The sequence below is a fragment of the Danio rerio genome, chromosome 7, assembly GCF_052040795.2.
Source record: "Danio rerio strain M-AB ecotype USA chromosome 7, GRCz13ab, whole genome shotgun sequence".
Lineage (NCBI taxonomy): Eukaryota > Metazoa > Chordata > Actinopteri > Cypriniformes > Danionidae > Danio > Danio rerio.
In genome coordinates, this window is record NC_141027.1 from 25,153,805 (window position 1) to 25,174,990 (window position 21,186).

Genomic DNA, 21,186 nt, shown 5'->3' on the forward strand with positions numbered 1-21,186 from the left:
CCTTTGTGTTCAGCAGAACAAATGAATTTATACAGGAGTGGAACACCCAGAGCATGAGTAAATGATGACATGAATTTTCATTTTTGAGTGAACCAAAGCTGCCAATAACATCAAAAGATATTATGCCTAAAAGGAAAGTCACTTACTTCTTCATTTGTATGATACTTCTTAATTATATGCCATCAATAAAAGAAACAAGTCTCCATTAACTTCTTACCGCATTATGTACTTTTTTAGGCTATTATTTTGTATTCTTGTTAATTTACTTTTGCAAAGTTTATTTATAAACTAATTTCGAGAGGATCACATGCTTATGATTGCTTGCAGCTGGCCCCGCATTATTCTACTTGTGATTTATCAATCAGATGACTCCTAAGCCACTATAAATAACCTAAGTTCCATATAACAGCCATCTTCGTTTTAAAGAATCCCCCCTTCCACCCTCCTTCTCCTCCTTTCCTAGATGGGTAGCACGGTGGCCCAATAGTTAGCACTGTTGCCTCACAGCAAGAACGTCACTACTTCTGGTCCTTACTAAGCCAGCAGATGTTTCCGTCCGAAGTTTATACGTTCTTCCCATGCTCACTTGGATTTCCCCCGGGCTCCCCGGTTTGCTCCCACCGTCCAAAAACATCAACTTAAGTTAATGGAGTTCTTTTATTATAATCAATGGTTTTGTTTGAACACTTTCATGCATATTTTTTACTATTTTTTTTTGAAGAATAGAAAAAAAAGAAAGAAAATGAATTGCCTTTTTTTTTTTTTTTGCAACAATGCAAAAGTAGTCTGTTATTTCTGTGCTTGCTGAGTAAAAGGAACCATTAGAGAAAATTATGCAACTCTTCAAACATGCATTCCCGGCTGCTGACTACACTTGCAAACTGCTAATAACCCATTCACTTTCCAACACGCACAATTCATTAAGTCATTGGAAATGGAATGGATGACATAATTCATAATTCTCTCCCACCTCCCCACCCCTCACCCGCTCAGCATGATTCATACCTCCAGGTCTCCTCGGCTTTTGTCACAGGATGGAGTGTAATTATACAGAGATATTAAGATGTATACAGAGCTGGCTTTTTTTAGAAAACATTCAGAGCTTGATTGACACGGGGGTTTAAAGGTCGAGATATTAATATAATCAGCCCATCGAGTGAAAAACGTGAGACCTTGTCCTCTCCTGTTGTCTTGGCAGCTGCTATACACACCTAAAGTACAAGCGGATGTATTAATTAATGTATTAAGCTGATTCATCATGGTTTCCAGGTTACGACTTTACGTAAACTCTGCAAATAAACACAAGAGAGATAAATCTAGGCTTTTTTTTGAGTCATGAACCCAAAGTTATAAGTCTTTGACAGATTCAAGAGAGTATCAGCTAATTCTCCTTTGATCCTGTCATCATTAGTAGAGACAGACAGAAGCAATGGGAGACAAGAGGATCAGGCGTGTTTAGCCTTGGCCGATGACCTCACCTTTTTGAGAGTGGTCTGCCACACACACACTCTATTAAGTGAACACTGCAAAAACACGCACACACTAAAACCCTCCATGTTCTATTTAGGTGAACACACATGACAGAACATACAATGTAATTTCAGGCTTAGTGAGAGTGACATGCAACAAAAGGATTTTTCAACCAAGCAACAGTTGGTATGTATTTGAAACACTTTCATCCAATGCAAATGAACACGGGTTGAACCATTATTGATATGTTTTTCAGAATTGAACAAATGGTACTTTTCTCAGTCTTGTAGAAGCACGAAACTGCTGCTTTTTTGATAAAACAGGTGAGAGCTCTTTTAGTGTTTGAACCTTTTACCTTGCAGAACTCTTATTGAAGAACACAGAGAAGGGAAACAGTGAGCTGTGAAAAGAACATCAAGAGGAACTCAGACTCATAGAACTCGTTCATAGACATTAATGGCTGAATTTCTTTTTTTTGGGGTGGGGGGTATGTAGGGGGCAGATTCGTAAAGTGACTGAAAGCAGTCATAATTGTAACTATTATATTTGGTGTGATGCAATATTGACAAATTGCAAATCTAAATCATATCTCAGTAAAGATTTCTTACCTGGCCATTCTCGCAATGATCCCACTGTTCTGTCCTGAGTTTGAATCGGGACTCTTAGGAGCAGCTAAACAAGATGTAAAAAGCACATCATATTAAAATCATTATATTAAATCAATTCTTACTATTTTTAAACTACTCAAAGACAAATTCTGAAACACTTTAAATCTACTAAAGCTTTGGCAATGAAAAACTTTTCATTTTTTCATGAAATTTTTTTTTTTTCTGGTCAAATGTTGTGTAAAATCACATGTTAGTTGGCAGCTAGCGCTTTGTAACTCTCAAATGGTTGCCCACTGAAGTTAAGCAGGGCTGCGACTGGTCAGTACCTGGATAGGAGACCACATGGGAAAGCTAGGTTGCTGCTAGAAGTGGTGTTAGGCCCCGTTTATACTAATACGTCTTAGTTTAAAAATGGCGTTTTAGAATAAAAACAGTCCACGTCCACACTGGCGTTTCATCTAGCGTTTCTGAAAAGATCTCAGTCCACACTACATTGCTGAAAATGCACATCACGTGACCACACACACACAGTCTGGCATGCGCTGCAGCGTATAGGTGCGTCTGAGCTCTAGGCAGTCAGCAGGTGCTTTGAGCACACCTCCCTAGATGAGAGCAGCGCACATCGGACACTTTATCAAGGATCTACCGTTGAATGTCATCTCACTAAGTTATTAAACATGATATTTAATTCATTTAATGTCTCTATCTAACGACTCATTGGTATTTTTAATCTATTGTTCTCAGAGAACGTGTTTTGGCTGAGTGCAAAGATAAGTTATATATTAATTTTTGTAACTACATAGACTGATTCTGCACATTAAGCGATCGCTTGCCTTTATTTCCTTTATTGTATAAACTTATTGCATTATTGATTGACATCGTTGATTATTAAAACTGATATTAAACAAAAGAGTGGTAAGTTTAGTATTTTTAATGAAAATGAAAGGAGGTAGTAATGTTACAGGCTCCGTTTTATAAAAACAAAATACAGTGACGATGACGGTCAGATAAATATTTAACTACACGATATCTTAACATTTATGGTGTCTGTTAAATATCAAAATGAAAATAGGCAGTTCCTTATATCATGTTTTCATTTTATTGTTAAGATGATGTAGCCAGGGGGATGCAAATGACGTTATAAAGTCCAAACTTGCAAAGTCTGAACATAGAAGGAAAGGATGTAAGACTGAACTTTGTGTATTTCAATCTGCAGTCTGTGTGGATCCTAACGCTACGATATATTGATGGGGACTCTATACTGATCAGTGAGTGCCCTCTTTCAGATGTGATGTTAAACCGAGGTCCTGACTTGCTGTTGTCATTAAAAGTTCCAGGATGAAAAAAAAAAAGAGTAAGGCTTTAAACCTGGCATCCTGGCCAAAAATTCCCACTGGCCTTTGTCCATCATGCCCTCCTAACTATCCCCAAATCATAATTTGCTTCATCACCCTGTCTCCTCTCTACCAATAAGCTGATGTGTTGTCTGCGGTCTGGCGCAAAATGGCGGTAGTTGCATCATCCAGGTGGATGCTGCATACAGATGGTGAATGGGGAGATTCCCCCCAAAAATTTGTAAAGCGCTTTGAGTGTCCAGAAAAATGCAACATAAATGTAAGGACTTATTAATTAATATTATATTGGATAAATGTACAAAAAAGCTACTATGTACTAAAAATTGAGCTGTTTTAATTGTGTTTTAGAATAATTTCACATACAGACAATAATTTTTGTCAAAATGATCCCGTTCACATGGATCTGCAATAATGACTGTAAGTGCAATGTCATTGGCATCTTGAGTTGCAAAACAAAGTCCTGCAGTCTGCCATTGTTATGTTGTCAAGTTCTCGCACATGCCTTTAGATCGAACAGCCAATATGCATGACATCAGCATTTTCATAAAATCATATTTTCTTTTTGTAGTTTGTGATTATATTGTTTGAATTATTTGAATCAATTATTTCATTCTACAAAAACAAAAAAAGCAGTGCTTTGATGACTAATAACAGCACTGAATGTAGGAAAATCTGACATGTTGAATATGCAATTTACCATCACACACTTCTGGCTCTTGTAGACAAGTCGCATCTGAATCAGCATGAATCTAAAGAAAACAAAACAAAACCAAAACACGAGAATGATCAAACTGCCTATGATGGATGGTTTCACAAATAAAAAGTACCTGAAACAGGTATTTTTATCAGCTTCTATAATTAACATAATAGTGTATTTATGCCACCCGAATGAGCTAATATGTCAGATTGTGCACCCTGCAGGGGCAATCAAAGATGATTAACAATTGAGACAGTGTGTGTGTGTGTGTGTGTGTGTGTGTGTGTGTGTGAGTGAGTGAGTGATGGAGAGAAAAACTGGCTCCCCAACACACACATTCATACACTAACCTTAGTGCCACAAACCATCGCTTCTGCACCAATGGCCGAAAAAGGGGACTCCCTGAAAGAGACACATAAGGAGAAAGATCTATTTGTTCTATTTCTTATGACATATTCAATTCCTGTTCCCTTTTCCAGCACGTTTAACATAAAAACAAAAGACAACCTGTTTGAGGCACGTCTGCAAGAACATCAGCCCCGGGGCTTACACACACACACGCACACACACACACACACACACACAGTCCCTGTGAAAAGCCATCTATTTCTGACTCTGCACCAGGCGAGTTGTGTAAACTCCACTGAATTACTGGAGGCCTCGCCAGAATGAAGCAACATCATAATTTTCTCATCGCCCATCACAAACAAAATGAGGACATGACGGGATTAAAAGTACACGTCAAATTGGGTTCTCCGCTAGCTTATTGATTTGTGCATCTCTGCCTATGCGGAGGAATTGGATGAGATGGGATGTTATTTTAACAGCTAAATTATTATGTTCTGCCTGCTGACTGAGTGACAGCTTCATTGAGATGGCGCCCTGTGCTCAGGCAGTTTTATAACTACTGCATATGACTCAATAACTCTTCACTCGGCTCAACAATCTTATCAAGCAACACTTAAACTGGAAATTCCCACAAATGTCTTCTTGCTTCGTGTCTGTCTGACAGAAAAATCCCGTGTAATTTATTTAGAATCACTATCTTGCGATTGCATGGGTTGAGTGATGACCTGGATTCATCATCAATGATGACTGGCATCTGTTTACTGTGTCATGAGCACATTAGTCTACTCTTATTAGTAGCTCATTTGCATATATTATTTGCTATATTATTTGCATTTCTTTTCTGAGGCACAATGCATCCAGCAAGGCCTTGAGGAAGCCTGACACGAGACTTCATGTGTTGCAATAGTAATATCTAAACATAAATATCTTAAAGACACGTGACACTTAAGAACGAGTCATTAGCTCATTTGGCATACATAAAAGACACAATCTACCAAACTTACTGACAGCACTGAAAATCCTCTGAGCTTAGTTTATTCTGCTTGTGTTGGCTCATATTGCCCTCTTCTGGAGGATCCATCACAGTGGTTTGGTGCATCTTCAATGGCTCACAAGCACACTGTGCTCTTTTCATTGTAGGAAATGTCTCCTGTGTGCATTGACATTTAATTTAGTCACACGTCATGATTTTGTATTAACATCTATGTTGATCATGGAACATCATTTTGTTCGAAAATGTAATCAAGGCCTATTCCTACCATAACTATAAACTATTCCCAAAATCAGAGGAGAAAAATAGTTGGATAACAATCATGTGGAAGTGCCTAAACCTAACCGTAAGTCTAAACTTAACATAAACTGCAAACGTATCTCTTAATTCTAATTGGCTGATTGGAATGTTGTTCCAGGATCAACATAGATGTTAATCCAGGAACATGTCCTACTTGGTGAAATCAGCCTGGCGTAATTTAGTCAGCTTGTGACAGATGCAAACACATGATGTTAAAAAATGATTGACACCTTGAAATGTTCAATTAAGAAATTAACCACAAAATAATTTCAACAGGACTAAATATTTCACAAAATAAAAATGAGGATACTCACCGCTGTGTTCCAGTCACTGGTGTTTGTCACTGTTAAACAAGAATAAAGTTTATTTAAAGGATTAGTTCACCCAAAAACATGAATTGCATTATTAACGAGTCATTCTGATGTCTCTTCAGTCCCCTGAGACGTTCATCTTCATTATTTACTTGAAATCATAGAGCTCCCTCATCCCTCCCTGTCAAGGTGTGTGTTCGTTACAGACAGTACAATGCACTGCCATCCGCTTGTTAAGTGTGATGACATGCGAAGTGGCTTCCGGGTCCAAGTGCTATAACAAACTATACGGGGAGGCTCATCAAATGGTAATAATAAACGTTTATAAAGCGATGTAATACTTTTGAAAATCACAATATATATATATATATATATATATATATATATATATATATATATATATATATATATATATATATATATATATATGCATGTATGTATGTATGTATGTATGTGTGTGTGTGTGTATATATATATATGTATATATATATATATATGTATATGTATGTATGTATGTATGTATGTGTATGTGTGTGTGTATATATATATATATATATATATATATATATATATATACATACATACAGTACATACAGTTGAAGTCAGAATTATTAGCCTCCTTATAATTTTTTCTTTTTTTTTTTTTTTTTTATATTTTCCAAATGATTTTTAACAGAGCAAGGAAATTTTCACAGTATGTCTGATGATATTTTTTCTTGTAGAAAAAGTCTTATTTGTTTTGTTGCGGCTAGAATAAAAGCAGTTATTAATTTTTTGAAGCCATTTTAGGGATAAAATTATTAGCCCCTTTAAGCTATTTTTTTCTCGATAATCTACAGAACAATCTACTGTTATACAATAACTTGCCTAATTATCCTAACCTGCCTAGTTAACCTAATTAACCTAGTTAAACCTTTAAATGTCACTTTAAGCTGTATAGAAGTGTCTTGAAAAATATCTAGTCAACTTTTTTTTACTGTCATTATAGCAAAGATAAAATAAATCCGTTATTAGAAATGAGTTATTAAAACTATTATGTTTAGAAATGTGTTAAACAAATCTTCTCCCAGTTAAACAGAAATTTGGGGAAAAAACAAACAAGCGGTCTAATAATTAGGGGGGGGCTAATAATTCTGACTTCAACTGTGTGTATATATATATATATAACCAAGTGGCGGCACCCAGAAACAGTATTTCATACATCATGACTTCACAAGCGGATTATAGTCTGCAGTGCAAAACACAAGCGTCGTATTGAATGTAATACTAGGGCTGGGCGAAGCAGGTAAAATATCTAATTGTGATTGTTCTAAAGAATATTACAATTACAAATTGATTCGCGATTTAATTTTGTAGTCAAGCTTCAGCTCAATAATCTATAAGCCGTGGCAACAATTCTGTGACCGCTCTTACAAAATTAACTGTTTTTGTTTGATGTCTGTGACTTTGTCCGCGCTTTATTATTTGTTTTTATTGTGGGCGTTCCACATAGTTCGGTTGCGCAAATCTGATTGGGCAGACCGAAAGTGTGCTCACTCAATTGGCTAGTGAGACTATCCCAGACAGCAGTCATGCATTTGCTCTGGGTGGGGGAAATTAAATAATACATATGTATATTTCATACCACAGCCTTTTGCGATTTAGCTAATCGCAATTAGAAACATTTCAAATTTCGATTGTGATTTGATTTCGATTAATCACACAGCCCTAATCTCATGCTGAAGACAGATGAACAAAGTATTTTTTTTAAACAGTATTTCTGGTGCATAAAACTTCGAGCTACATAAGATTAAAGTTGAACCACTGAAGTCACATGAAATGTTTTGACAATGTTTTGGCATCTTTTCTGGACAGTTGTTGTCTATGGAGGATAAGGGAGCTCTCAGATTCCATCTGAAATTACTCAATCTGTGTTCAGAAGATGAATGAAAATCTCCTGGAACTGAAACAACAACAGGATAATTATTAACAGATTTTCACTTATTGGATGAACAAACCTTTTCAAGTATGTATTGTAGTGAAGAGATGGTTTAGTGTAGTATAGAAGTGTAGTAGAGAGGGCTCCCACCTGTGTGTTGAAAGGCTGGTTCACGATACTCCACATACAGTGTTATCAGGAAGGGATATGGAATAAGGTCTTGACCCTCTTTCGTAAACCTCATTTTGGACACTTGTTCCCATTTCCTTTTGTCTGTGGGACAAAGATATCAAGATATCAAAACAATAAAATTGTGATACGACATATTTTTTTAACATTAGCCATTTCTGAGCAATAAAATGACTATGATGCTTTTTTATTTTTACAGAAGACACTTGATAAAACATGTCTTCGTGTAACACCATTTAATATATCTTAACAAATACACATTGACAAGCATATTAAGGACACAAATGATTTGATGACATAATAAACTGGTATTTAAGGAGCACAGTGCTGAGTATTTAGAGCTGCACGATATTGGAAAAATCTGACATTGCGATACTTTGTTTTGCTTCAATATGAATATAAATTCTTCAGATTAATTGAATTTCTCTATTTGGAAATTTTAAATTATCTAATTATAAATTAGATTGACTAGGGTGACAAGTTCTTTTCTATGCAGTGCATAAAATATAAATTACAAGCAAATATAAATATACGACAGAGCAAAAAAAAAATCCAATAATAAACAGTGCTATGTGGTTTCCTGGGGAGTCTTCAGGTACAGAAATTTAACAATCAAACATAAAATAACTTGGTCATCATTGTATAAATTATTTCAATGTGACTATTGCAGATACACACATTGCGATATCGATGCTCAAATGAAACATTGTTTAGCCCTAGTCCTCATACTCCTTGTTATTTTAAAACTAACATTGCCATTATCCTTCAGACCACTAGGTTGTACTCATTTGTCAGCAAAACATTTTCAGTTATTTAAAATGAATATAAGAATTTAAACCATGACCTTGAAGTTTGTATGTTCTCCCCATGTTCGCATGGGTTTCCTCCGGGTGCTCCGGTTTCCCCCACAGTCCAAAGACATGCGCTATAAGTGAATTGGGTAAGCTAAATTGTCCGTAGTGTATGTGTATAAATGAGTGTATGGGTGTTTCCCAGTGATGGGTTGCAGCTGGAAGGGCATAGTTGAATTGGAAGGGATAATTTGGCAGTTTATTCCACTGTGGTGACCCCAGATTATTAAAGGGACTAAGCCGAAAAAGAAAATGAATGAATAATGACCTTATTTTGTATATTTTATTCATTCATTTATTCATTTTCCTTCGGCTTAGTCCCTTAATTCATCAAGGGTCGCCACAGTGGAATGAACCGTTAACTTATCGAGCATATGCATTACACAGCGGATGCCCTTCCAGCAGCAAGCCAGTACTGGGAAACATCCATACACACTTATTCACACACATACACTACGGCCAATTTAGTTTATTCAATTCACCCATACTGCATGTTTTTGGATTGTAGGGGAAAACGGAGCACCCGGAGGAAACCTACACAAACACTGGGATAACATGCAAACTCCACACAGAAATGCCAACTGACCCAGCCGAAACTCAAATCAGCGACCTTCTTGCTGTGAGGTGACAGTGCTTACCACTGAGCCACTGTGTTGCCATTCTATATTTGAATACGTACTTAGTAAATATATTAATAAGAATGTTTCTTTTTCTACATAACCGTTTTACTGAATGACAATGTAACAGGATTTTACCCATATCTTTACTTAATTTGTCACCATTTACTGACCATCTGGTTATCCAAACATCTATGGCACTCTATTGTCTGGTAGATATAGATTATGTTAATAAAAAAAGTTCTGTCTTTGTCTATTCAAGGGTAACTAAAGCTGATAATAAAAAAAATATCTTCTTTTGTGTTACTCAGAAGAACTAAAGTAATTTTGGTTTGGAACAATATGAGTGAATAAATGATGACAGATTTGTCACATTGGGCAGACTGTCCCTTTCACTTATATTAAGAAAAGCTTACAAGGAAAAATGTTGAAATTTTGAGTTGTGAAAGGATGAAGATCATCTAAGTTTGCCAAAACCGCCCGCACAGCATTCTGCAAAACAAAAATCACACCAATTAAATCTTCCCAACGTTTACTAAGTCAAATCCAAAATGATAATCCAGGTCCTGATAACCTCCAGCTCCTCACTGACTAGCGCCCCATCCAGCATGTCCTCCTCATCAATGCTGCAAGACAATATCCAAAGCTGACATTGATTTTTTTTGTATATAAAGTTATAATCAGAATAAGACAGCATACTTTGTATTTTAAACAAGTCATATAAACTTGCATGGTCTTGCCTGCTCATGTCTCCTCGTCTTATCTTGAATTTGAAAACACGTTGTTCAGCCAGGAAAAACCTGGTCTCGGGTAAAGGGAAGGTAAAAGCCTGGATTGCCATAGTTAATAACAAATGCTCCACTGGAAAAAAATGCAAAAATTCGAAAAATATACATTATGGAACTAAAACAGTTTACAGAAATAAAATAATAGTTTACAGAATTCAAGAATGCTAAACAACTGTAGCTAGTTGGAACAAATTACCAATACCGCAAATCTCTGTAAATTATGAAACCAATTTAAAAACGTTTAGTTTAATTAACGTCACTAAATGGAAAGGACATGGTTAATGAATAACCTTACCCAGATGTAAGTGTAAATTACCGTAATGACTCAAGTATTCTACGCTGGCTGTATGTTAGAGCGCGAATATTTCAGTCAAATGTCCCGCTCCGCCCTCAGATTAAGACAACAAACTCTGATTGGTCAAGTGTCCTATCCATTAAAGCGCGTTACCGCTGGTGATGAGAGTTCCTCTGACCTCACGCAAATGTGTTCCGCCCTTTTATTGTCACATGATCTAGTTAGGTTGAGCGTGTTGTAAACCTGCCGCTGACATTGATAAGACTGACTGTATCGCAAAGTTTATCTTCTACATATTTCAGGTAGAACATAGATAAATTAACATTGTTATTTACAGAACAGATCACTGGACCTTGACCGTTTTGAAGTCGTATGCTGACTGTTTGTCTTTTCATTTCCAGAAAGCCTGCATGGTGAGTTTATGTCTCTGAATATAAATGCTCTCATTCTATCTCTTCCCCCTCCATTTAATTGTAACGTTAGACCATTTATTGCAGTGATGTGTTGCATTTTGTTTTCATGTACTTGCAAGTGATTGCAGGTGATCTGCATTAGTTTGCATATTCTAACAAACATTTTCTTATTTTATTTATGTACTTTAGTTTTCATACACTAATTAAAATATGCTTGTTTATCCAGGTTTTCTGCAGGCTTCATTAAGTCAAATTTAAGACTTTTAAGACCATTTTATACCATCAAGAATTACATTTTAGACTTATACAGATTTAAACACACCCTGATAAAGGAATTTAATGGGACAGTTGCTGTAACAGTTGTTGTGAATTGTATTTATTGGCAATAAAAAACGTATAAATAAAAAAAATAAGGTTTTACTAAGATGTATCGTTGGTGATTGGATGAAAGTCGGCCCGAATGAGTAGCATTACTAGGAAAAAGCTAAATTAAGATCTGTTGAAAATGATTTCAGACCTACAGCACAATATTTAAAATACAAAAAACTACATTTTAGACATTTTAAGACCCAGCAGACAAATTAAATGTAAATCAAAGGTGGCAACACCAAGGCTCCAAAAATACAAATTTATTAAATTAAAAAGGCTGACACAGAGCGTGACCCAGCAGACACCCTGTTTATTCTTCAATCCATTCTTAATTCGAGTGGATATGTTTTGTTACTTCACCTTGCATAATTTCTCTTTCCACAATTTTAGGCAATATGCATGTTTTACCTTTATTTTAATTAAATTATCTTTATTTAATCTAAAGCCTTTGTTTCATCATTATACATCTTCATGCACTAGAGCAGAGATGGCCAAAGTTGGCCCATGCATGGTAATCTTTGATTTGACCCACTATCCATTCATGATGGGCAACTGCCTTTGGCAGAGATTGCCATTTTTACATTGAACGTAACCTTTTGTTTGTTTTTTGTAGCTCAGCAATAAAACAAAGAACTACAATTAAAGGTTTCAATCAGAATTCATTTAAATGTTGTAAATAAATCAGACTTCTAAAATGTAAATAGGGTCTCTTAACATGTAGAGGACAACGCACAAGACATCTGCAGGCAAATCAAGTTAAAGGCAGGAGCAGTTTGATTAGTGTATTCTGCATTGAACTCCATTGTGTTATGAATGGGATTGTTTATGTTTTACTGTTCATTATAAAAAAGTTAATTATAAAATCTTAAAAGTGATACTGCATTAGTAGAGTTTTTTTTTTCTAGTTATTGTTAAATATTACAGGAAAATTAGGAAATTACCCAAGGCAAATTTAATATATGCACGCCCACAGTCCTCAATCTAGTTTGCTTTTTTGCCCTTTATAGGAAAAAGGTTTGGGCACCCCTGCACTAGAGTTTCCACAGTCTCCAAAGCTTTCCTGCTTCTCTCATAATGACTGACCCTCAACCATCTGTACTGCTCAACAATGATATTCAGATGCCTCTGTTGGGATTGGGCACTTTCCGTTTGCAGGGTCAAGAAGACACTTACAGTGCTGTGGACGCTGCTTTAAAGGCCGGTTATCGTGCCTTTGACACTGCTGCAGTGTATCGTAATGAGGCACATCTAGGTCATGCCCTCCGTTGCCTGCTGCCCAAGCATGGCCTCTCACGAGAAGATGTTTTCATTACTAGTAAACTGGGTCCTAAAGATCAAGGCTCCAAAGCCAGGAATGGATGCCAGAAGAGCCTGGAGCAGTTGGGACTGGGCTACATTGACCTATATCTTATTCACTGGCCAGGCACCCAGGGGCTGCCCGTCGGGGATAAACGAAATCCTGAAAACCGTGCTCAAAGCTGGAGAGTTTTAGAGGAGTTCTATTCTGAGGGCAAATTTCGGGCCATTGGAGTGTCTAATTACACAGTAGAGCACATGCAGGAGCTGTTAAAGAGCTGTAAAGTCCCCCCGGCAGTTCTTCAGGTTGAGTTTCACCCAAAGCTGCTCCAAAATGACCTGAGGGGTCTTTGCAAGATTAGAGGGGTGTGTTTTCAGGCATATTCATCCCTTGGAACTGGGCTTCTTCTGTCAAACCCTGTTGTTCTGGAAATTGCTAAAGAGTGCGGTAGGACACCAGCCCAAGTGTTGCTGAGGTGGGCTGTACAACAGAGCATTGCTGTTCTGCCGAAATCATCTCAGCCAGAACGCGTGAAGGAGAATGGGCGTCTGTTTGACTTTGAGATTAGCGAGGAGGACATGGAAAGGCTCTCCGCTCTTGACTGTGGGGAGAAATTCTGCTGGGATCCCACACAAGTTTCTTAATTGAGAGAATTGATTTACAAATTCTGAGGAATTCCTCCAATTTCTGATTTATAGCCCACAACATAACCCACATTTTATGATTAGCTTGGTACTGTAACTCTTGCTTAAATCAGATTTGGAAGCAACTTCTCCATTAACAACTTGCAATACAGAATCCACTTAACTGGACTACTCTGAAATGTCAAAGCTGTATGCTCAGGTTTAGGCTCTGTTTACATTTGCTTCTATGCCAGAACAATTTACTGGAATTTGACTAATACACAAGTGAGCAAAGGCATTTTAATAGACACTGCTATGTACTATCAACATGAAGAACAGTGTGTGGACTTTACATTTATGAGAATAACAAACAATGCTGAAAGTAGTTTATTAGGTTTTTATTAGAATATATTGGTTACAAACAATAAAAAAAAATTACATCACAGTAAAATAATTGTCTTCATAAAGTTACAAGGCATTTAAAATCTGTCATATTCAAGTAATACCAGCAACGATGGTGTCCCCTGTTCCTGCTGTCTAGGGTATTTACCCATCTTTGTGTCTGGGCTCTTGTGCTTATTGGTGTTGTTGTTTGTGTGGACAATTCCAAGACATTTTATGACTCTGAGATGACGATAACTCTGGGCCTTTGAAGAGTCCAAAGGTCCTTCACAGTAAAACCAGATTTTGTACAGCTGACTGTCTAAAATACGGTTAGATATGATATCCAATGTTTTTAATGTTTATGTGTTGGAACATATTTCATCTTAAAACCGATACGGCAGATTGAAAGAAAGTCTGTGCTTTGCGCAAGATTACATTCGCATTTATAAAATTTACTGCATAATAATCCCAGAGCTTGAGGAAATCCATTTTGTTGTCTTCGTGGCCATTGCACTTGCCAGTGAGAAACAGATCATGCCTTATTCAATAGTCAAGGGTCCCAGTGCAGCTCCTGACTTTAGAACCAGTCAGTGGAATTATGTCTTCTGTTCAAAGCAGAGCACCCTTATTTTCTGCCATCAATTGTTATGTACAGTAGTTCTCTTTTCTGTCTTCATCCATCAGTCATTCACTGTCAGTCACTCTGCGGGGCGCGACTCCGCATCAGACTCTTTGTGACTCCAAAGAAATGCCAACCAGCTGGGCGATTGACTCATCTGACGCGCAGTTCCTGCACTTTTTACTCTCTTCATCTGCTAAAAGATAAAAAAAAAAAACATATTAATTCTCAATTTTATCTAAACAAATATATATTAACGAGCATGTTTACTATTTTAAAAGCTTCAATTCACACAAAGAATATATTTTTGACTACAAAAGGAAAATTTAAAGTGTCATTGTCTATATATATATATATATATATATATATATATATATATATATATATATATATATATATATATATATATATATATGGGCAGTGAAAAGCAATCAGCATTGTTTAAAAATAAAAAGTATCAGAGAAATGTCATATGCAATGTGCTGTATAATTCACACATTCTGGAGCACACTTACAAGATGCAGTTTGGCTAAAATAAACCAAAATTTATTCATGACACTTTTAACATGGGTGGCACAGTGCTGTCACTTCACAGCAAGAAGGTAGCTGGTTTGAGCCCCGGCTGGGTCATTTGGCATTTCTGTGTGGAGTTTGCATGTTCTCCCCATGTTTGCGTGGGTTTCCTTCGGATGCTCCGGTTTCCCCCACAGTCCAAAGACATGCGGTATGGGTGAACTGGGAAAGCTAAATTGTCTGTAGTGCATGCATGCATGTATTCTTGTATGTATGTCCTGGTCCTCCAGATTGGGCTAACAACTGGGCTAACCAGGGTTGGGCTAACAACTCGCCTCATAAAAAGCTAGACTAAATCTTCTTAAAAATGTTTTATTTTTTTGGTCTGAAATCTAAAGAAAGGTGTAATATGGCAATGGAGCAACACCAGAGTAAGCAAATTGATTACTTAATATGCAACTTTAAGTGAACGATTGCTACAATAAAACTAGAGATGCTGATAATAACCGATTAACTTTTAACTAAAAATGTGCATTTTTAACCGATTAATGGTATCAGTTAAATTATTAAAAAATATTATTTTATTAATTTTAAAACTTTATCTGCATAAGGGGCTGATCACAGAGAATGCGCTTTTTGCGTTGAGAGGGACATCTTTTGAACGGTTTACAAATGGCTGCGAACGTTTTGCGGTGCCCTGCATTTTTGTCGTTGCACGCTGTGTGCTTGCAGTTGAAAAAAAAAGTAAATTCTGACCAGAAAAAGCGTGTTATGTCAGTTGCATCTTTTTCAGTCCTCAATCAAATAAAAACAGGTAGGGTTTCCATTGATTAAATGCTTATTTTCTTTGGAGCGATCGATTTGAGGTAACTTGCTATTTTTAATTGACGGGAAAAAATAAACATATCATTAAATTCAGTCATTGTTTTCATTTTGTAATCTAAACTAGTTATTTAGATGAAAAATATTTAGGGCAGGACTATTTATTTTAATCTTTTTATTTAGTTCTGTTTTTCTATGCTGTTGGAAACGCTGCAGGTGCTTGAAGATGTGCTGTTCTGATGTTCTGTATGCTATTGTTCCCGCGTTAAAACAAATCAGTATTTTGTGTCAGACACAAAACAGACACCTCAATTATTTTTTATTATCAAATAAAACTTAATGCTAATCTGACCAGTTAACCGTTAATATTCAGTTAATGAGTGGCAGTTGTTGGTTATCAAAATTAACCAAAATGAGTATCCCTAAATGGACCTTGAGCATATTCCTTTCATAATTCAAACCTTCCTCTGCTCCTTTTATGGCACCAAATAATAGTTTCTCACCCCTTTATCAAACTCATCACTCATTCTTCTCAGCTGTTGGCCGTATTTCTTAGCTGCCCACAAAGCAGGAGGAGCTGAGCGGGATCTCGGCCTGAAAGGATCCCCAAGCATATGAGGATCTTCTGCAACTCCAGTTTCCAGCAAGTCCTCCTCATTCATCGAGAGGTTCCTCTGTCTGCCCAGTTGCTCTCCTACAATGATATTAAATGTTCAGATCAAACCTCACAGTAGAATACACTGCAAGTATTAAATCATTTTAAATGATTCATTTGGATTTAAAAGATCAAACCAATGAAAGTACAGAGATTATCCATAGGAGATATTACTCTGATTTGAGTCCCTTTTGAGCAATGCATCACACTTTGCAATAGCCTGATGTCTTGTAATTGTGGTTAGAAGTGCTGTGTGTCTCCAGGATACAAGAAAAATGACGTGTGTACTTGTAACTATCCCACAAGCCCTTGAGACTCACTCACCTTTCAGCCTATCAGGAACAGTGAGGTGCTGCTTTTTCTGTGCCGACCCACTCTTGTGTTTATCCAGGCTTGAGTCTTCACTGTCTTCCATTGTTTCTGTCTCTGAATCATCAGAGATATTAAACATATGTGCCATGATTGAACTGAAAGAAAAAAAGCAGTTGCATTAGAATGTAATCATGTCTAAGTTTAAAGAGACAGTTCACCCCATTACTCAGCCTCCACCTGTTTGAGTTTCTTCCTTTTTTTAAGACATTATGAAAAATGTTGAAAACTGGTAGCCATCGATTACCATAATGTTTTTTATTTTTGTCTATGGTTAACTGTTTTCAACATTCTTCAAAATATTTTATTTTTGTTTTTAATCAGTAGAAGGAAATGCAAGTTTGAAATCAGAAACCACTGAGTATATGGTGAGTAGATTTTCATTTTAGGGTGATTTACCCATTCAAGTAAATTGAGTCATTGGCTACTAAACTAATATTATAAGCCAAGGCGTTACGAAACTGGTTGTCCTCAAAGAATTTGAAATCTTAAAGGGATAGTTAACGCAAAAATGACAATGTACTCTTATTTACTTGGCCTCAAGTGACTTCAAACCTTTATGAGTTGTTTTTCCCCTTTTGAATGCAAAATAAGTTATTTTGAAAATTGTTTGAAACTGTAACCATTGAAAAATACTATGGAAGTCCATGGTTACAGGTTTAAGCATTTTTCAAAATATCTTCTTTTGTGTTCAACAGAAGAAAGAAACTCAAACAGCTTTGCGACAAGTGAAGGGTGAGAAAATGACTGAATTTTCAGTTTTGGGTGAACTATCCCTTTAATTCGCTAGTAAAGATGTGCCAAGCATAGCAATAGATTAATACAAGCAACACGTTTCTGTGGAGCTTCGTGAACCACCAAGAAAACGTTACGGTGGTCTAAATTCAGTTTCGCACTGGTTTAACGCTGTAATGTAAAGTGGCACAGATGGTTTTTATTAAAACTACTAACCTGCTTTATTTACACCTGACCGACAACAAACCAAACACGCTAAAAGCTGAATATGCTCGTCGATCTTTGTATGGTGGCATGACAACCTTAACATTTATTACATTAATTACACGTTCAAATTCAAAAACTAAAATCAACAGGAAACTTCTGTTTACAACTTTGAGGATCGTAAAATGAAGTTATAGCAGCGAAACGCAACAGGTAATTTACTTTTTAAGTTTTCAGTCCTGAGTTGTAATGCTTTTAGCGTCTATTTTTTTTTTTTTGTTTTATTCAATTATAGATATTTTCAACTATCGAGTTACCTACCGTCTTGCGTGCAGTCTTCCGGGTGATCTGTGTCCCAATGTTTGGAGGACTGGCTGTGTTTGTATTTCTGCTGCCTTCCTTACTGACAGTATAACGTCAGTGTTGCCAGATATAGGTGACTTTTCCCAGCCCAATAACTTAGCTGTCCAAAACCCGCCCAAACGCAAAAAGCCCAAAATATTAGATTACTATTTTATTTAATTTGGATTTGTTTAAATCGAAATTAACCTAATTACATAACTAGTTAACATACCCCTCTTACCCATACTGTGGAGATAATACTAGAATATTTTCCTGCGGTTGGGCCCACGCGGTTTGCGCTTTGCACTGGTCAATACTAACTGAATGGAATAGGAGCACACAGTTATGTTTTGTTAAATTAGTTGCATATAAAATTTACGATTCAAAACTGCCCACATTTTTGACAAGTCGCCCATGCCTTTTTTTCCCCCACAATCAAATTCAAAACAACTCAATCTGGCAACATACCGTGATATGTGGAATAGAGGGGCAATAAGGATTTTAAAAGGTTTAGTGCCAAAATTAAATAATCACCAAATCAAAGGGGGAAAAGTAAGCAGATTGCTAAAACAAACAAACAACACAAATGTTTTTAATTCAACGTTAAAAAAAATAAATGTTGCCCTGCCTATTTAAAACAAATGGAATCTTTATTTAACCTCATAATAAACAGTGCAAAGTATTCTGGATTTAGTAACCAGATTAATAAAAACCCTTGTGATAAAATGATGTTACATTTCAATGCCCACATTCAATAAATGACTAATGTTTAAATATCCTTTACACATTAATAGTCAGATAACGGCTTAAATTAACTGATTACAAATTCAAACACAATGAAAGTAAATTGCTCATAATTTATTATGATATATAATTCAAATTTTCTTGATTTAATTTACTTTAATAAAAATTCTACTTTGTACATATTTTTTTTTAAAATAGGGTGGCGCAGTGGGTAGTGCTGTCGCCTCACAGCAAGATGGTCGCTCGTTCGCAGTTGGCATTTCTGTGTGGAGTGTGCATGTTCTCCCTGTATTGGTGTGGGTTTCCTCCGGGTGCTCCGGTTTTCCCCACAAGTCTAAAGACATGCGCTATAGGTGAAATGGGTAATGGGGTTGCAGCTGGAAGGGCATCCGCTGCGTAAAACATTTGCTGGATAAGTTGGCGGTTCATTCTGCTGTGGTGTCCCCAGATTAATAAAGGGATGCCAATCTTAATTCCTGGAGGGCCGCAACCTTAAAAGTGTTTAGAATACATCACCCAAAACCAGTGTATTTTTTTTCTGACTACAAGTTTAGTCATGTAGTTTGTAATACGTACAAAACATGTATGTTTACCCTGCAGTGCTAATAAATAATGGATGATTAGCATTGCCCCACTAGCTACATGGCTACCAAATAAATGAATGCATGCAAATGAAATATTGATGAGTTGAAGTTATTTTATTATTTAGCTTTTGTCTTCCAGCTGAGTTCATTATGAATGGTGGATTTTTTAAATTGGCATTGATTACTGCATTGCTTTGCTTTTAGATTTTACTAGAATGGTAGTGATAATGCAATAATTATTATTTATTTATTAAATGCCCAGAATGAACGGTATTTATCATGGTACACGAACCGCTAGATGTCGCTGTTTTGCAATGCAGGGTTTGTGTTTTGCTTTTTGCGGGTGGTTTTCAGGTTAAATAAATAGCATAAATATTCTCTCACAGTAAAATATTTTAATTTACAAATATAAACACATATTTTCTTCATTAACTCGCATCATTTTTGTTTCTTTGTTTATATATTTTTTTACCCAATACAATCAAAATGTAAAACTTTTTTTAAAATGAAAAATGTGTCATCAACATATACTCATAAAAGTTGTACTAGCAAATCCAGTTTACCTTTGTTAACTCTGAAACTTATTCCTCTGTAATCAGTTGTTCAGCAGTTATACCGGAAGTAAAAGCTCCAGGATTTTCCCCCTCTCTCACTCTGGGCGCTGTGTGTGTGTTGTGTGCGCTTCGCGAGGATATGGAAGATGGCGAGCGCGGAGATCGCGGCGGAGCATGAGCGAATCTTGCGGGAGATTGAGAGCACAGACACCAACTGCATCGGCCCAACACTCCGGTAAGTCTTCGTCTAATGTACCGGGTTCGGGCTGTGCTGTGACATTTTGGCTCAAAGGCGCCCGGAGACGCTGTTCTCCTTGTTCTCTCAACTTCTCACTCCAGAGATTGCCAGGAAATCTTCCATTCAGGTTGTCAGGCTGGTGAAGTAGGTGCTTAGTAGCGGTTTAGAGAAAGTTTTAGTTAGTATTCCTCTCACGCGACTGCCTGCATGGCTCCTGGGGAGCAGGCGGATATTGGAGAATAATGAATAAGGAACAACCAAACAAACCAAAAGAAATATGAACGCAGAGTTGTGCTGTTGCTGTCCATTGTATGTAAGGAAGTAACGCAGGCTTTTATGTTCTCATAACATTGGCGTTTTTTGGTCCAAATGTATTTCTCTGCGTCAGAGCTTCATGACTCATTCGTTTTGATTGGACTTTAATAATAGTTATGAGAGTTGAAAGTTGATCACTAAGAAAATCTTGAACCATGTCCATTTACAGCTGTTCTTGGGATATTTAATAACGTAGAGATGTTTAATAAATATGAAAGACAAGCCATGCTATTTGGTATGGTAATTGCCTAAAGGATCATTGGAAAACTGAATATGTACCTAATTTGGTATGGAGATCTGGTAAACATGCTTGCTTTGGAGAGGTTGGGAAAAATTCTATTCAATTCATTTCAAAATTGCTTTATTGGCATGACTGAAAATATTGCGAAAGCTTGACATAGGAGGACAAATAAAAACTACAGTAAAATATGAAAATAAAAGAATAGAAACAAAATTTAATAATTTTAACTTAAATGAGCAATGTAAGAAATAAAAACATGAAGATTTTAAACAACAGTGCTTAACATATAAACACACACACGGACAAAGGGTGACTGTGGTATACCGTAGGGAAGCATACAGTAATACACACATTACACGCATAGATATATCATGATATGAGATGAATCAATAATGAACAAAACAAGGCGACAGATATTAGAACACCT

The 21,186-nt window shown here is 36.5% G+C and overlaps 4 protein-coding genes across 23 annotated transcripts in view; 2 read left to right on the forward strand and 2 right to left on the reverse strand.

Annotated features, from left to right (window-relative positions):
* Nucleotides 1–1,543: 1,543 nt before the first annotated feature.
* majin (membrane anchored junction protein) lies at nt 1,544–10,950 on the reverse strand. Of its 7 annotated transcripts, none has more exons than XM_087261086.1 (12): nt 10,760–10,893; nt 10,396–10,516; nt 10,230–10,281; nt 10,072–10,147; nt 8,149–8,271; nt 7,984–8,022; nt 6,084–6,112; nt 5,483–5,628; nt 4,481–4,532; nt 4,131–4,182; nt 2,079–2,142; nt 1,544–1,870 (listed from the first exon to the last, which is right to left on the reverse strand). In XM_087261086.1, exons 2-12 carry the CDS (start codon nt 10,494–10,496, stop codon nt 1,822–1,824), a joined length of 783 nt encoding a protein of 260 aa, XP_087117212.1. In that variant the 5' UTR covers nt 10,497–10,516; nt 10,760–10,893; the 3' UTR covers nt 1,544–1,821. The 7 variants fall into 7 exon arrangements, with proteins under 7 accessions (XP_087117212.1, XP_087117211.1, XP_087117213.1 ...); XM_087261085.1 differs by having other exon boundaries at nt 10,739–10,868; XM_087261087.1 differs by lacking the exon at nt 10,760–10,893 and adding an exon at nt 10,646–10,726.
* On the forward strand, nt 10,906–14,287 carry zgc:101765. Of its 3 annotated transcripts, none has more exons than XM_087259171.1 (2): nt 10,906–11,040; nt 12,528–14,287. In XM_087259171.1, the coding sequence occupies exon 2, from the start codon at nt 12,595–12,597 to the stop codon at nt 13,459–13,461; it is 867 nt and encodes a 288-aa protein (XP_087115297.1). In that variant the 5' UTR covers nt 10,906–11,040; nt 12,528–12,594; the 3' UTR covers nt 13,462–14,287.
* badb (BCL2 associated agonist of cell death b) lies at nt 13,824–20,512 on the reverse strand. Of its 6 annotated transcripts, none has more exons than XM_087259882.1 (4): nt 19,975–20,512; nt 16,758–16,900; nt 16,282–16,472; nt 13,824–14,636 (listed from the first exon to the last, which is right to left on the reverse strand). In XM_087259882.1, exons 2-4 carry the CDS (start codon nt 16,891–16,893, stop codon nt 14,523–14,525), a joined length of 441 nt encoding a protein of 146 aa, XP_087116008.1. In that variant the 5' UTR covers nt 16,894–16,900; nt 19,975–20,512; the 3' UTR covers nt 13,824–14,522.
* The window catches only part of exoc6b (exocyst complex component 6B), a 144,493-nt gene continuing 143,350 nt past the window's right edge, over nt 20,044–21,186 (forward strand). For 6 of the 7 annotated variants that reach the window (XR_015494951.1, XR_015494950.1, XR_015494949.1 and 3 more), the window contains exon 1: nt 20,086–20,200. Coding sequence is in view for 4 of the 7 variants with exons in the window: in XM_087260008.1 (XP_087116134.1) it covers nt 20,112–20,200 (89 nt within the window). In the remaining 3 variants the exon portion in view is untranslated. 7 annotated transcript variants of the gene reach the window in all.